Source organism: Netta rufina (assembly GCF_964035555.1).
Source record: "Netta rufina genome assembly, chromosome: 4".
Taxonomy (NCBI): Eukaryota; Metazoa; Chordata; class Aves; order Anseriformes; family Anatidae; genus Netta; species Netta rufina.
In genome coordinates, this window is record NC_140127.1 from 64,315,042 (window position 1) to 64,333,328 (window position 18,287).

The 18,287-nt window shown below is 36.2% G+C and overlaps 1 protein-coding gene across 2 annotated transcripts in view; it reads left to right on the top strand.

Annotated features, from left to right (window-relative positions):
- Nucleotides 1-18,287, top strand: part of STK32B (serine/threonine kinase 32B) — a gene marked incomplete at both ends in the record, with an annotated part of 178,012 nt that overhangs the window by 140,501 nt on the left and 19,224 nt on the right. For both annotated transcript variants that reach the window (XM_084285711.1, XM_084285710.1), the window contains 4 exons: nt 7,104-7,207; nt 11,668-11,784; nt 12,902-13,027; nt 17,409-17,540. In XM_084285711.1, coding sequence (XP_084141837.1) covers nt 7,104-7,207; nt 11,668-11,784; nt 12,902-13,027; nt 17,409-17,540 — 479 coding nt within the window. The remainder of the gene's footprint in view (nt 1-7,103; nt 7,208-11,667; nt 11,785-12,901; nt 13,028-17,408; nt 17,541-18,287) is intronic.

Genomic DNA, 18,287 nt, shown 5'->3' on the forward strand with positions numbered 1-18,287 from the left:
TGAGTATTAAAACTATTGAGGTGTATTATGTGAATAAAGGTACAAAATCAGTTACACTGCTGTAACACTTCTAGACTTCATACCAGAAAATTGCCAGCCCAGCATGGTCAGGCTTTAAGCAGCACTTCACCTTGTATGATAGAAGTTAGCAGTTTGATAGGCTGTAGCACTAAGTCAGAAAGTTGTCCGTTATAATTTAGACCTTTTTAGCCCATGAGAAAGTAAATTCTAGGAGGTAAATTGATAGTTTACTATCAATTATGAAGTCCATGTATAGTTTCAGGGAGAGAGAAGTTTTCTTCCAGTTTGCTCTTAAAAAGTCATCTTCTGTAAACAATATCACTTGTCATCACTATAGTCTGATTTCTGCTTTCTATTTAAACTGTGACCTGGAAGAATTACTGACCTTTTCTGTTTTTATTTTTCTTACTATGGTGTTAATATTTTACTGTACCTTCTCAGTCTAAGGTTTTTGGAATATTATTTTAAAAATCAAGTTCACTTTTTATACAGCTCAACCTGTCATCCATTAAACCCAAGTCAGCAAAACACATGCATGTGGCTAAATTATAACCATGCTATATGCATCAAGTCATGCACACATTTTTAAACTGGAAATCTCTAAGCTTTTTGCTGCTTATCCTGTGCTAGACAAAGAAAACGTTTATACTGTATACATTGTATGTGTGTGTATATATTTACTTATATTCCTAGAGAGTAATATGTGGAAGCAGAATGATACCTGGCAGCATGGTATTCCCTGAACCTCAGTTAATGACACTGGAATTGCTTTTCCTATCTATTAAATCTCAGGCACTACATTAAAGCTTACATTACTGAGGTATGATTTGCTACATGGTAGAATGCATTTCTTTGCAGCCCCTGAAGCACACCAAGTACATCTGCTTCCTCTTACTGACATGTAGGGTCTCTGCTAAGATGCAATTTGGCCACAGAGAGCTCTATCCAACCAACTAGATGACTAATGTCAGTGCTTTCAGTCTTGATAAATGTTTTAGACATGCACATCTGAATTTGGTCATCAAAAAAAAAAAAAAAAAAGAGAGAGAGAGAGAAAATGAGGCCAAACCATCATGCCTTTATTTTTAAGCCTATTAAAAATAAAGCCTATCTATAAGTCTATAAAGTCTATCTATTTTCAGTCTGTCATATTAATAACATTGAAACAGGGCATTTTGTGGAAATTTACAGCCAGCTCTTCTGGCAACATTTACTTATGCATGGACGATTAGCTCCTTACAGCTAATTGATCTGCAGGAATCACTTGCAATTTATTGCTTAAATATACTGTAAACAAGGAGATTTGTTAGTATGTAGCAAAAGCCACTTGAAGACAGGTCTGGTTCACTTGTGCATTCATCTCACTGCACTTCCCCTCTCACCGTTTTTGCAAAGTTTCAAGGCAGCCCATGGAAGTCAGCAATGCTTCAGAATAACTGCTCTGTAAGCTTCTTAATCAACACTCAGTAGTCTCCTGTGTAGTGACAGGCAAGTACACCAGGCCCTCTTTGATTAGGTTCTTGCTAAGGAAGTGAACCTCAAATCAGTTCATCAGACAAAAAACTTCACGTTGTGCTATTTGGGATTTGTATCAGAGCCACTCCAAGCCTTTCATTTTATGTTTTAGCCTGATGAATTGTCTTTATGATTAAATCAGTATGCTCCATCAAAAATGATAACAGCTATTCTCTGTGCCAACCATTATAAGTGATGGGCCACTAATTGACTATTTTACCATGGATAGCCTTTTCAAACTCACCATTGGAAACTAAATTAAAATGGCTTGAATTTCAGAGACCTAGAGCACTTACTATTTAACCATGGTGTTCAGTGATACCTATGAATACTCAGCAGACTTTTAAAAACCCTAGTTAAAAGCACTTTATTCTATATACAGAATGATCTTTCATAGCAAGAAAAAAGTTAAAATGGGGTTCAGTGTGTTTGCATTTACAGCTATACTCTCTTTTATTTCAAGCTTATGAAACATACCAGTTGATACTGATAACGTTCCAAAAATGGGGTATGGTGTTACCAGCCAGTTAACAAAAATTTCAGTTTTGTAATTTTTTTTTAAACTCATCTTTTGGGAAATATGTATATAATAAGAAATCCATCCTCTACATCATTTACAATGTAGATCATCTGACTGCTGTGACAATTGCAATGGGTAGTTGTATCTATGAACTGATTTGTCAGAAATTACTATTTTTCACAAAATTATTTGGAGCTCCAAATATGGGAAAACCCCCAGAACAAGAAGATGGGTATCCCAGGAAACTGCTGTTTCTGAGATGGATGTAGACTCACTAGGTTTGCTTTCACATTCATTTTTTTTCATAGCCATTCTCTAACATGGTTTTATTCTAAAGTGAAATAACCATTTATTTACTTCCTTGGAATTATCTGCTTAGTATAGAGAGAGTCTGCAATGCTATGGTATTAATAGAAGGACACAGTGAAAAAAAAATAAAATCACAGGATAAAGCTCTAGAGAGGGTTTTATTTTAATTTAATATTGGGGAAAAAAAAAAAAAGGCGCCATTAACTAGAAATACATATTAGGGACAGCCATGACAGGCACTGAAACACATTCACTGCAACAAAAGTGTGAGTTCACTTTATTATTTTTCAAGAAGAAAAGCAGATAAACAGTGAAAACATGAAAGTATATTACTAAGAGAAAATAACGGAGTGGAAATTGAAAAGGAAAAATAAATCTGTGGGTTTTTAGCTCATTGTGTTGCTGAAGTTAAGTGTCCATTTGTTCATTACCACAGAAGCCAAGCGAACAGTCCCAATTATATTGCTTACTTTGTTAAAATTAACATAGATGTCACCTTAGAATGGCAATAGTTTTGAAGTGCTCTCTGTTTATAGTTACTGAAGCCTTTTATGAAAGGTCACTGGTCACACTCCTACCACACGTGAAAAGAATTCCCTGCCTAGGCCAAAATATCGTGTGGCTTCTCAGATCTGGTTTTCAAAAGTTCCCAGTACTTTCAGTGACAGGTTTCCCATGTGTCCGAGTAGAGGTGAAGAGACATGCAGTTTATGGCTATTACTGAGAGGAACAGGCTATAATGACCCCATTGAGATTTCTAGCTTTAGACCCCTTCATCACCCCACTAAAGGAAGCTTAGCACGAAAATGATCACTTGACTTTCATTAGCATCAATCAGGATGATTCACATTGTCAGTCCTCAGAAGTCTCTACTCCAATCTCCTGTTCAAAGCAGGGTGAATAATGAGGCTGGACCAGGTTTCTACTGTTGAAGATGCTCTTTTGGGCGGGTCTAGTAAAGTGGTTCTTCGTTACATCAAAGACACCTAGGGAGCCATGAAGATCCATAAGACCTACTGATTACATCGCTTCACCATTTGTCTTGAATTCTTTCTTGCTACTAGACTGGCTGTTATTTGATTTAGATTCACTAATTATAAGCTGTGCCATACACCATTCTACTGCCTTCTCTCTGACTGTACATGGTAATAACCACAAACCTCAACCAAAACAATGTGCAGGATCAGAACAATGTTAACACTACATATTCTTCTCCCCCCCCAAAAAACACCTTTGTTCAATAGAACTTTCTTGGAGAAAAAAACTCTTGTTCTTACAAGCATTCTCTCGCTTTTGTTCCTATGAATGAACTTTTTCAGGCAGTATCCTCGCATTTAGATAGATGTATGGGGGTAAAAGACAATGTATGAGGGACATTCTTTTCATCCAGAAACTAAAGTTCTGATATGAGAAGATGCGTGCAGAAAGGGTGCACACAGCAAAGCTGTTGCCCTTGCTCCTGTCTGGTGAGCTCAACTTTTATGTTCCTTGTAAAGAACCTAAGAACCTACCCACATCAGGATTCAGGCTGCGGGATGGCTGTCCAAGCAGAGACTGATATCAAATTCAAGTTTTAAAAATTACAAATAGACTATTTCAATGATAATCTTAAAGAAAATCAATGTAGAATTTTAACTTTCAGATTTTTTTACTAGCTTTTATCCACCATCCAGTTTATGCTCAGAATTGGTTCTTAGAGGAGGAAAACAAAACAAAACAAAACAAAAAACAAAAACACCACATTTCTGTATTTCACAGCTACAGCTCTTCAGGTCTAGTCTAACATATATTACTTCGAGGATCTGCTGTCTTTCTGACCTGAGCAAGGATCCCGAAGCAGGCAAACTACTGAATTCTTCTGTACAGGCTAGAGGCCTTCATTTGGACCTAATGTCTCAGATCCAAAAGGTTTTTAGACTCATTAAGCACAAGCTTAGTGTGAGATCAGTATTCAGCTTTGCTAAACTAGGGAAAGGTCTTTTGATTTCAGTAGGGTTGAGATTTCTCCCTGAGAATAAACTTGTGTGTAGGAAACCACAAATCATATTTCACCTCCCAGCAGTCTCTCTTAGTCTTGCAAAGCAAGGAGTTCCTCTGCAGCTGGCTGAATGCAAAGAGTCAGTCCAGCTGGACCCTAAATACAGCTAACACAGGGAAAACTGGATATCTGCTTTAAGAAGCAAGAGCCCAGCTGCCCATTTTCTGACCTCAGGATGCTGTTATCAGCTTAAGGTGAGAAAACAGAGTTTCAAAACACTGGGGCTAGTGGGTAAAAGAAAGCATTTTCTGCTGCTCTGCTTAATCAATTGGTTCTGAAGCTTTTGGAACAAGCAAATAAAATAAAAGTGGATCTCAGTCACTGAATTAGCAAAACAGCTGCACTGTTCTGGCAATGTCATAGGTTACATCAATAAAGTACTCTCATCTCTACCTCACAGAAATCAGATAGTGATCCTTCACATTATTACAATGCTAAAGCTATAAAAGAAAGAATGAAACGAATATTATACCTATTTAGCTGAGTAAAAAGTCCACAAAGTTTATTTTCTTTAATGAGATATTATGCATCATCTAGGCACTGCTGGCAAAAGCCATTCCAAATGTGGCAAAACAAACAAACAAACAAACAAACAAACAAAAAAAAACAAAACAAAAAAAAAAGCAAACCTTCACAAAAGGGTGCCTATGGTGATATTCAAAATATTGCTTTAGTGCCTAATGTGAAATTTAGGAAGAATTGAGGTGCATTGATCCACTAAAGTAAAACAAGAAAACCTGTCTGCCCTCTTAACATCTATCTATAGAATAAACTACATACATAAGTAAGCTGTGCCTATACAGAGCCTTAGAAGAATGCAACAATCTGAAGTATATCTGAATATGTAACATGCCAGGTTAAGCTACCTGGTGGTGAAACAGAATTAACTCAGAAAGACAACATTTACGATTTTGTTGGCTCATGCTATACTGGATCACAAAACAACTTTACATATAGCTGAGATTCAATCTTTATCTATTCTCTAGCTTTTCATATTGTAGCAAAAAAAAAAAAAAAATAAAAATAAAAATGTTTACTTAGTTACCTGCAGTTCTCCTATCACACCTATTTAGAGATGGTTCTACCAGGTAAAGAATATAGGACCTTTCCCATTCTCTCATTGCTTTTTATTCTTCAGATTTGAGTTTTGTCACAATAAATTCACGGATGCCAAAATCCTCTATTGGGTTTGTCTCTTCAGAACAATGAACTCAGCTCTGGTGTTGTATATTTTTAGGTTGCCATCTGTAATGATGCACGTACTGCAAAAACTCCTCTGGAGGGAAAGCCTTTCCCTTAATTAAAGGTGCTTGTCTAGGTGCCGTACATAGTCAAATCCCAAAATGCCAGTCAGAACTAAGTGTGACCAGACTACATTATTCATTGCAATATGCACATTAGAAAGTGATGAGATGGTAATCAGGTGGTAATGTGGTACTTTGGACTCAGTATCATGGCCAGAAGAGGCTCACATGGTAATTGCAGTCTAGCATGATGTTATGGTTGGTGATAGTGTTCAGAGAATCCCCAGGGAAAGTGTTGTTTTCACAAAGTGTACTGAGATTCTGCTGTGAGATAATTAGAAAAGCATGATTAACTTTTCATTTCATTTCATTTCATTTCATTTCATTTCATTTCATTTCATTTCATTTCATATCCTGTCTTATTTATATATGGTATTCTGAAAGAACTACAACAGCATTATTTAGTATGTCTTCATTGCTGAAATTAGCCAACTGGATCCTTGTTTTGAAAAGATCAAATTTTCCCCCTAGGAAAGTTATTTTTATGGAATCCATTACTTTATTGATAAGGTATTTATTTCCAGTCATGACAGAGTTTTTCATGGTATTAAACCAGTGTCAGGATTTGTATTTAATTACCATTTTCCTGTGATAAATATCTTTAAAAGCCCTCTGATTAATTCTACCCAAATATAGAATTGAGGCTGAGATCTACCATGTTCAGTATCTCCATCAATCTCACAAAGAATGACCTCACGTGTAAGTATTTGTCCCAGAAAATGTATACGTTATCCTAAACATTCCAAGTCACACTTCAGTTTATAAATTCCCCTGCTGTAACTCATTTTTATTCACAAAACATTAAATCTAAAAGGACCAGACAGGAAACAACATGAAATTGAAAAATGTTGGCCAGTGAACATTCCCCAGAAACATATAATGCAGATGATAAAATATGGGGTTTGATTTGAGAGCCAGGCATAAAGGTAATCTGGGATCCAGCTCTGACCCACCTTGATTACCCTCCTGGCTCTAGCTCTGCTCAGCACTAGGTGAAACATGGCAAGAATCATGGAATAACCCACAGCTCAAGCAGTGTGTGTGGCTGGTCAAAACCTGGTGTGTGTGTATACAGAGAGAGACCTTGCTTTGGTGGAATGCTGTGTGAGAGTATTGCATTGTAGAAGAACCCATCTAGAGTTGACCCTTCCCTGCCTTCTAACCTTTCAGCAAAACAACAAACACACAAAGCCCAGACCACTGCCTGTTGTACAAAGGCACTCATTGCCAGTGAACCAAGGCACTAAAAATACATCCTGACAATGTTGTGTTTGCAAATATATTTAATTCTATTTCACTGTATCCTTGTTCATTATTCAAATACAAGCATGAATGATACATACTCTAACCTTAATATAAAGCTTTTTGTTTGATCTGATTTGATTTATTATTTTAGCTCCAGAAGTGTTCCAGGCCTTTATGGATGGAGGCCCAGGATACTCATACCCTGTCGACTGGTGGTCGCTAGGAATTACAGCATATGAATTGCTGAGGGGCTGGGTAAGAATGATAGATTTTGTTGTCATTTAGTGCATTGCCTGACAGAAGGCCAAATGTTTACAGTGCCCCTGAACATGCACTTAGTGATAAAACGTGAGTGACCAAGGCTGAGGCTGTGCTCAGGAATGCAGTCCTGAGCTCTTCCCAGCTGAAAACATTTTTGGTAAAGTTTCACCCCACACTCATTTATGTTATAAAGTTTGACTAAATTGGATGCAGGCTTTCAGTGTGTGCTCAGGAAGAGCCAAATGTTTTAATGGCTACTCAAATTGCTGAGTTGGAAACAATGACATTTTTTTCCAAATAATGGTTTACTTCAGTCTTTACTGTATCTTTGATTGTCTTGGCTAATACCTTAAAAGAGCTAATCTAATATCCTAAGATGCTTGGCCCAACTACAGAAAATGCTTATCTGTCAGTACAACCATTAGTTATCTAATCAATTATGTGAATAATCTTAATGAAAAATATTCCTGAGCATGGTCAAATATCACAGAAGATAATGGAAAATTCTTTTCCATTTTGGTTCAAAGGGCTGAATTTGGTTGCTTAAATATTTACTATTCCCTATGGAAAACAGTAATTTAGATACCATTTAAGGATAATGACATGTAAAGTAGCTGGTTTTGTTGTTGTTGTTGTTGTTGTTTTCTGTTGTTTGTTTTTGTTTTTAACAGTCTTAATTCTTACTTTGGCTACTTTGGAGAAAATATTTCATTGCATTGCAGTATGCTGTCTTTAAGGGAGGATTATTTATTATTATACGGCACTAGCACAGTACTTCTACCCAGTTCTGCTAAGCACTTTATAATGGAAGACAATTCATGCCACAAAGATCTCACAGTTTCATATGGGATAACAGATAAAGGAAACTAGGAATAAAGAACAATTATTTCCATCTGTAGAGGGTAAACTAAGTTTCGGAGTATATTTTTCAAAGACCTAGATCTTTACCAAACTTTTTTTCTTTTCATAGGAATGGCAAAAGTCACACTTCTGATACAAAGGTCTCTTCCATGCCAAATGTCAGTTCCTGCTCTCAAACACTAGGTGTATTTAAAACATATTAAAAACAACAACAACAAAAATCTTTGGATTATTTCTTTATCATTCTCAAAAAAAAGAAAAAAAATTACTGGGTGTTTACCTGATATTCTTCCCAAGATGGAAAATTTTAAACTGAAGAGCAAAGGTCTGGCAATGATAATCAAAACACATTCTGAACCCCAGCCACAGAGGGAAGTGCTGGATGGACATATAATACATTGAAAGAACATCAATGTTTTTATATCAATCCTTTCACCCGTGAGTGTCTTCAAGAAAAGAGCACAATGTGTGATCATGTAAGGATAGCTGAACTCGCAAGACTAATCACAAAAACTACCCAGTCACTTCAATAAATAAAAAAAACATCTAGAAGGGTATCCATTTGCCAAGATCAGTACAGTTGTCTCTGAACAAGTCTGTCTGGCTAGAGACAAGGCAAAGCTGAGACCGAACCAAAATGTTTTGTTGAAATGAAAACATTGCCATCTGTCCCTGCTCTAGTCAACCAAGCCAGCTGCTTGTTTTCTCCTGATGAGCAGCCATTGCCCACTGAGCAAGGCAGAGGGTGACGCGGCAGCACATACATTTGTACAGACTAGGAAAAGGTGTATTTTTCCTGAATTATATTTCTAATATTTTTTAGTCTAGTTGAAACCTAAACTGACAGGGCTGATGACAAGGGAAGTAGTGGCAGGTTGTGGAACTGTGCTTAACCTGGAACATATCACTGTCTGCAACAACCACAAGTTCCAAAGCTCCATCTGCAGCAGTAGCACTGTGCAGATGGCTGCAAAGAGACAGCTCGCGCATGCAAGGCTCCAAATTAAAATAGCAGGCCAGCAGCCCCCTCCTCTGCCATGCAGCCCACCCACTTCTGTTATAGCAGCCTTGGGGAAAGATTAGAACATGGAAATGGGCAGAGCCACCTGAAGATATGGCTCTCTCTATTTGGAGTATGGTGTACAGGGAGAGAAGGAAGCAAGGAAGGAAGGAGCAAGCAAGCAAGCAAGCAAAAAGAATGAGGTTCTTTAAATCATTTTCCACCCCTGAGCTGTGAATAACATATTATGTTGCCTGCCTGAGTTCAAGAGGAGCTAAGAAAAGATGAGTTGCTTTTTGTTGATCTGAATTTTTGTTTTTATTTGCCTTTAATATTGTTGATAGAAGAGTCATCAGAATAGACTCTGACCGAATGCATTGCAACACATTGCTGGAAATGAGGCTGGAGATTCCAGCTACAGTTGCAGCTGGTACTAAGCTGTTTGTTTTTTATTTTATTTTATTTTATTTTATTTTATTTTATTTTATTTTATTTTATTTTATTTTATTTTATTTTATTTTATTTTATTCTTCTTTTTTTTGATAATACATAATAGTATGAGCATTTCACGTCACATGCACATTTCTCTCTTTAGCCAGTTGCTAGAAAAAGAAAAAAAGAAAAGAAAAAAAAAAAAAGTAAAGCTGGGCATCAAATTTTACTATTTTCCCCCAAGTCTGTGATGCATATCTTAACACTCGTTAGTCTGTTCCCATGTCATAGACAATGACTGTATATACCATGTCCTCAGTGGAGACTAAGTGAAATGAGGATGAAGGAAAAAATGTAGTAGGTGGGATTCTTGGACTTGGATGTAGTTTCATACACTTATTCAAAGTTAAACATGTACATGAATCTTCTCAAAATAAAAATATTTGCTGGCCTTTTATGAGGAGTTGTTATAATTCATTATCAGATTACATAACTAATCCCTGGAAATGTGCCAATAACCCATAGAAAAAGTCAAGGTGATTCAGTTCTCATTGAAGGCAATGAGTGTCAGCTCTCTGCTGTTGAGGATTTTGGATTTCAAGGTAATTCTGTGTATTGTATGAATTATAATGCATCAATTTTCACATTGCTGCTCTTATGGCATTTGGTTGCAGATTTTATATCAGACATCACACATTTGTTACCTACTGGCTACAACTTAATTCACAAGGAATCCACACTCTATCCTAGTTTTAAAAAGTACATCAACAGAGTAACATCCTAAAAACTTGCTTCGGAAATGCATGCCTTTAAAAAATACATATGTAATAATTAAGAAGAAAATACATTTATAGGTAGTACTTTCATTTACAAATGGTACGTTTAATAAACAAATGAAAAAAAAAAAAAAACACAACAAAAACAAAAAACATGAAAAAAGAAAATAAATTAAAAAAAAAAAAAGATAAATTACAAAGCACTGTGAAGTCTAGGGCCTCTCTTTACCTATAATTGAATTTAGGCACTGCATATAGTCCATAGGTCCACGCAGTGAATTAATTAATTTTAGATTTTGAAAAGGGCAGTGAAGAAGGATTTGGAAGGTCTAAATTTTTACTGTAATTCTTACACAGGTTTTTGTATGTCTATACATCATTTCTTAATTTATCTTTCTACTACTTATTAAAATCAGGGTGATAAAGCTTTCTTTAGCCAGCAGTATTGCATTTTGTCACTTTAGATTACAAGACTTCCTAGTGCTACAAGTAAAAAATAGTAAATCCAATTTCATATAAAATGGTGCAGGAACAAAATTATTCAGCCATCTAATTTAAAATGGATTATTCTTAACAAGTGTCCTAGTTTCACCTGGAATAGAGTTAATTTTCTTCCTAGCAGCTGGTATAGTGCTGTGTTTTGTATTTAGTATGAGAATAACGCTGATAACACACTGATGTTTTAGTTGTTGCTGAGTGGTGCTTATGCTAAGTCAAGAGCTTTTCAGCTGCTCATGCTGCCCTGCCAGAGAGGAGACTAGGGGTGCTGGGAGGGAACAGAACCAAGGCAGCTGGCCCAGACTGCCAGGAGGGATATCCTGTATCCCATATCCCATGGCACCATGCTCAGCAATAAAAGTGGGGGGAGTTGAGTGGATGGGGCAGGGACTGGGCATTGGTCAGCAGGTGGTGAGCATTGTGCATCACTTGTTTTGTAAATTCTTTTATCGTCATTATTATCATCATCATCATCATCATCATATTTTCTCCTTATTTTCTGTCCTATTAAACTGTTTTTATCTCAACCCACAAGTTTTACTTTTTTTTTTTTTTAATTTTTATTTTTTAAACTATTCTGTCCCTGATCCCAACCTGGGGGGGGGGTGAGCAAACAGCTGTGTGATGCTTATGCTTAGCTGCCTGCCAGGTTAAATCACAATAGCATAAGAGAAAAATTTTCAGAGGAAATGCATCTATGTGTAATTATGTTCGTTATAACCAAAGAAAAGCATGCACACAAAGAAGGATTATCCTCAGAATTGTTACAAGATGTTTTGGTGTTTCAGTATTTCCAGTATAAACAATACTGAGCTCAGGGAAATGTGAATTATCTTTAGTCTTTTATCCATTCTAGCTGACTTGATATTGCTTTAACTTTATCCCAGAGGCCCTATGAAATTCATTCAGCCACCCCCATTGATGAGATACTCAACATGTTCAAGATAGAAAGAGTTCACTACTCATCTACATGGTGCAAGGGCATGATAGCATTACTGAAAAAGGTAAGAAAGGACCAACATCTTCCATCCTCTTTTCTCTCTTCTCCCAGAAACCCCTCCAACAATGCAGGTCATCTAGCAAGTACACTCATTAGATAGTCAAAATTTCAAGGACAAAAAGGGAGTGTTTTTTCCTAGTCTTTTCTGAAAGATGTTGGTGCTGTATTTTCTTCTGAGAAACTAGATTATTCTTATTCTTAAACTCAGGCTTTTAATGACCTGAAAAAATAGAAAGCTTTTATTTTATTATTATTATTTTAAAACTGATTTGGTAACAAAAACTGATAACAAAACTATGGGAAAGGGTAATTCCCACTCTCTGCCTGAGCCCCATTATCTCCAGCCCCAGCTGTGCATGCAAAAGAGGGAAGGAAGGGCTGTTATGCCCCTTGAATCTCTGATACAGTTTCCAGACATTAAGTTTAGAAATGAAAAGGGTTGAATTTCTCCCTGTCCCATGTTGCTATAGTTGCAACAACAAAAGTCAAGCCATTTTTCTGGAAATGTCACTAAGCTTCTTTCCGAATGCATCATGACACTGCAAGTTGCTTTCTTCCTAAAATCCCAGTTTGTTTTAATTTTTTGGCCATGCTGCAAGGTTCATCTATCTTCTAGGTATTTCGTATCATCCATAATGATGATTTTGAGCAGGAAATGTTTGTGAATATGTGAATAGAGCAACAAAAGATCAATTTCCTTTGCAGCTATGAGCAATATATTTTTGATAAATGGAGCAACAAAGTGGGTAATTTTAAGTGCTGCCAGGATGTTCAGTGTAACTATATCTTCAAATAAATTAAAGACAAATTGCAAATTGGGGTGACGTTGAACTGTAATGTTTCATATCACTTGGGCTCTTGTCTATTTGCAAACAAACTTTTTTGTTACTTTTTGTACACAGTTCAGGCCTGCAATAGCTCTCTGGTGACAATTAAATTAGCTCAATATCAAATGAGTTATTATTTTCACTTTTTTTTAGATTGTGCCTTTTAGGAGTTGTTAGAGGATCCCTTGACCATTTGCTCACTCTAATTTTGTACCATACAATTTATGGGTGTGACACATTTACTATTTTATATGGCATCCAGTCCCTTAGAAACTGCCTTGTTCTCGATCACAGCTCCTCACTAAAGATGCAGAGTGCCGTCTTTCAAGTCTTACAGATATCCAGAGCTCTCCATATCTAGCTGATGTCAACTGGGATGCTGTTCTAGAGAAATCTGTGACCCCAGGCTTTGTTCCTAACGTAAGTTGATATTCCAGCTGAACTGTGTTTGCAAATTCCAACTTTAATTATCACTCCTGTTTTACTTGTTTACACATGCATTTATTGGTCTTCAGTGATTTACCTCTCACAGAAGCTTTACTTTGGATCCTACTTTCATTTACTCAGTCACAGCTAAGAAAATTTGGCCCATTTCATTAGACCACAATAAAAACTAATTAACCTTGGTTCATGTTTTGTTCTCTTTCAAATAAAAGATAGTTTCCAGACTTTGCATTTCAGCTGTTAGAGCAACAGATTGTCAGTGTTAACTCTGAGCCAAAGAATACCAAGAAGATTGTTGTTTTTCTGAAATTTAGGCATCTGACATAACATTTACAAGACTTTTTAATATCCTAATATTCTGACCATTTTCACTTTAAAAAAAAAAAAAAAAAGAAAGAAAAAAAGGTTTAAAAAGAGTGACCTACTTTTTTTCTGCAAGTTTCCTATGTTAAAGCATTCAGATTCTGTGAGACAATTTTGTGGGATTTTTTTTTCGTGATTCCATTTTGTTATATTTTCTGAATGTTTTGGTTTTGTCCCTTTGGAAGTTGAATGGATTTGAGGGCCATGAATAAAAAGCAATGACTGTGGAGTTTACATGTTTCTCCACTTTGTTTGGTCATAGAAGCTATATTGCACCATAATTCTTCTCCAAACAATACATATGTAGCATACTAAGGATTTCCTTTTCTTTTCTTCTGATGCAACTGTGAATAAGGACAAGAAAGGGAGAATAACTGTATCCTATCCTCATTTAGATACATGTTAGAGTTCTTGCTAAATCTGATAGGGACAGGATCCAGCCCTGCAGGAGCTGAGTGAGAGAGGGAATTTCCTAGTGGAGCAGAGGTGAGAGAGCCAGATGGGTTGCCAAGGCAATGCTAGAACTGTTTTATGTGTTTCTTGGCACCTACATGTAAACAGAGCCCTTCCTGGAGCAACATCCTGCAGGAGTAGAGCTGTAGGCGAACAAACAGGGCTTCCCTCACAGAGTGTGGGGAAAGACCAGAAACATAACAGGTAACTAGCACAACAAGCAAGGATAGGGATTCCCATATCCTATATATTTCTCATACCCAAATATGCAGCATACACGGGGATCGAAGGGAGTCCCAGATTCTGCAAAGCCTATTTATGCATAGGTACATATTTTATGGTTTAAAATCAAGAGAAAAGACTTCAACCTGCTTGAGCAAAATCAGGTACTGACACCTGTCTTTGACAAACCTGTTCTCTGCTCTTGATGCTGTCCCAGCATTATCCTTCCCCCCCAGAACGTTCCCTGTCTTCTTGCTTCAACTCATGCTTGATTTTTGAGGGCCATAACCTCCATTTTCACTTTCTTCTGAGGACTGGACATGGGTGTACAGACAACTAATGTGATGTCTGCCACTCTGCTCGTCCTGCCTGCTGAACAGTGAGTTGTGGTAGCCTGACTGTAGTAATAGGAACTAATAGTGCTACTGCAACTTTTCCCTATACAGCTGGCTCATGCCCAGTCTGCTGAGAGTCTGGGCACAAACAACAGTCTCTATCTGGCCATGGAGGAACATCTCAAACTCCTTAATTCACAGTTCTTATGTGGATGTTTGGTTCTTTCCGCTTGGATTTAGACTTATTTGAGGGTACTTTACTCCTGAGAGAGTGTAGCTAAGTTTTCAGACCAGGAGGCTGAAAAAAGTCATTTTAGATACAATTTCAGAAGGAATTGTGGAGCCTATGAGTCTGGTACTGCTCTTTTGGCCAAGTCGCTTTTCTCTGTGGCTGTTGTTGACAATGGTGAACATAATGGAGACTGTGAAAAGAGGAAGCTTTCCTGAAATACTTTGAACAGTCTGCCACTAAATATGCATCCAAAGACATATATTCTTGTCATATTGGAATTTGTCTCACTTATATTTTGGAGACATTACAGAAGTAGGTCTTGAGAAAGTTAATTTGCTCAAACAACTTTGTGGCACTAAAGACAATCAGATGGAAAAGGATTCAAAGCCTAAGATTTCTTGATTTACTCATTTTTGTATTCCTCATTTTAGAACTGAAGAAGAATTGCAAGAGGGAAAACTATACCAGTAAAATCTAATAGCCAGAATAGTTCAGAAATTTGAAGATTAAGGCTTAGTTTGGAAGACTCTGGACCTCGCTTGGTGCTAGGAAAATAATATTCTATGTCTAAAAGCAAATAATAGCAAAACAGTGACTTTTATCTACACAGATTAAACTGCAAGTCCTATTAAAAAGACTACTAGAAACTTCAGGGTCAAGGTTGATATTACAGGACTTGTTCCATGCAATCTAACAGGTATATTAGGAAAATCAGTGACAAGGTAAGAGTCAGTATCTTTTCCAGGATTACACATCTTTATATAGTATGCTTTGCTATTTCAGGAGATCAGGTTTGGACAGGGATTTTCCAAGAACATTTCCCTCTTTTGGCTGAGCAAAGTATTCACTGATTAACTGGGGCCATGCAACAAAATATTTCTTGGTTTCTAGTCTTGAGGTGAGAGGTGAGCTGAAGTCAATATGTGATGTGGTCAGGGTAGAGTTTTATACCTTTTTATTAGATTGGTATTTCAGACAGGAGCTTGCCTGGCAACAGGGCATACGGGGAGCATATAGGAGCATATAGGGCATATAGGAAGGCCCACATAGATTAATTTTTCCCTCTGTAGTCTGATCCATAGACATCATTCTTGTTTAACTACTACATGTGTTTCTTTATAACTTACCTAGTTTCTTTATATTCACCTTGGTGTCATAAATCATTTATAGCTTTTTGTATTGTTAAATATTTGATAAAGGAAGAAAGAAATTATTTAAATGTAATTTGGTTTTATTTTTTAAACTTCAGAAGTAATGTAATTTTAAAGTGTTCAAAACCAAAACCAAACCAAAACAAAACCTTAAAACTGTATGTGCTCACAAAAAGAACTGAGATTGAACAAAAGTAAATAATTATTTATTTATAAATCAATGTAAATAAGCTATAAACTTGTACTGATGTAAAAAATGACTTAATCTTACTGGGTAGTATGCAGGAAAAGGAAGCATAGAGCTTAATATTCTAGTTTGATTTTACAGATGTAGCTGGGAATAAAAATGATGGAGCAATCTCTAAATCAAATGTTTCAGTTCAGGACACCACACATTTTATGAATGGATTCTAATGTGATTTTAATGTTTAAGATTTTTGATCACTAAATAATATCTGCCACATATATGTGACTTGTTTTAGTCCTTCCACCTTGACAGTGAAAATAGAGTGCTTGAACTCCCAGAAGTTCAAGAGGAAAACAGTCTGCTTTTAAGATCCACTTCCTGAAGCAATCCATCACACAGTTCAAGTTGTGTGCAAATTTTTTGAAATGTTCTGAGAGCATGAGGAAAAGAAAGGAGCTCATGTTATTCTGATTGTAGCAGTAACAAAACAATGATCCAGTAGTCTGGATGCCAACTAGTGTATAGGGTTCTGCTGAAGCCTTTCTGTAAATTTTCTGAACCTAACCTAGATTTTATCCCTAAATAAGAGATGTTCATCCCAAATGTTGTGAAAAGACAGCTATACTTTATTAACAAATAGAATAATAATGAAATAATAATTCAAGACCTAAACTATGTTCCTGTAAATTTTTGTGATGAACAGATCTCAAAATCAAGGAAGGAAATGACCATATAGAAGTGGTATTCCCAATCACCCTTCTTAATCAAGGACTCCCTGATACAACAACAAGTCTTAAGATATGGTTAAAGCTTCATAAATTAATGTAAAAATGGAGAGTCCAGAATATTTAGGTAATGTAATATATTTTTCATAGGTATGAAAAATAATAATAATAAAGTCAGTTTTTGAGTTTACTCTATGGAGATATAAATGTTTCTAACAGGAAAAACAAAGAAACAAACCAAACAATTAAAAAACTACTAGTTCTTCCTTAGGCATCATATGTAGGATCCAGGTAGCAGAATCTACCTGCAACTCTTCAGAAAATCACATTTTTATAACTCATGTCTCAGGGGTACTTCCGATTCTTCCTGCACCATTATAGTTACCACTGAAGTTCTATGACACTAACTTATATTCTGATGAAGACCTTGCATCAGATTCCTCTCATTGTGATAGCATAATTCTAGTCACTCAGAGGATCTAACTCTTTATTCTTTCTTTATAATATAATTTTTATCTTACTGCCTTTATTTAAACTTCAGCCATGACTCCAGGCCCAAAAAAGATAGTTTTCATTTTACAGTTGTGGATGGTAAGCCAGCTAATTATTAATGCTATTAACACTGGCCAGACAAACTAAAAAAACTACAATGGCTCTTCAAAGTGTAACTTTGAATCCTTTTGTACCAGAAAGGAAGACTGAACTGTGATCCAACGTTTGAACTTGAAGAAATGATTTTAGAGTCCAAGCCTCTCCATAAAAAGAAAAAACGACTTGCCAAAAATAAATCCAAGGATGGAGCTAAGGAAACCTGCCCACTGGTAAGTTGTAGGCTGTGGCTTCAGACAGTGGTATTTAATTTAATTTTCTAATAGGCATAATAATATAACTTCAATTTTACCATCTCTGAAAATAGTCTTGGTCCCCATGTTTGTCTCTTTACATATAGTTGCATAAACCATTTCCAAAGCGAGATGAAAAACAACCATTTATTTCAGCCAAATATTAACAGTATGTTGTAGCTATAATCAATTTAAAGATTCTCACAGATGCTCATTTAAAGTATGAAGAAGCATTGCCAGTTAGAAAATATGCTCCACACACATGGACAGATAGTTAGGAGTATTTATTCACTGCTAGTACCAAAAATGAAAAGCATGCAGTGAAAAGCTTGTTATTTATAAATGTTTTAAAGCTGTCTCTCATGGACTTGAATAATGTGTTTCACATAGAAAGACCTGTTGTATAAACAGCCTAAACTTCTGAGGAGATTACAAAATAACCATTTTTCCAAACTTTAAATATCAATTCAGTGATTTTTTTTTAATGACTTCTGTTGCTACTCCTGATAATTTTGAATGCTCACACAAACTGTTCTTCGAAGAGCTATCAGACTTAAAAATCCTCAGGAATTCTTTGTGGGGAACATCTCCCAAAAGAAAGAAAGATTGATTGTGCTATCATGGCCCACTCTTGAACAGTCTTCAAAATGCCTTTTGGTAGTATTCATTCATAAGATGTTTTGTTCAGTATCATTTCTGTTGTTGTGATTTTGTCTATGATTTTCT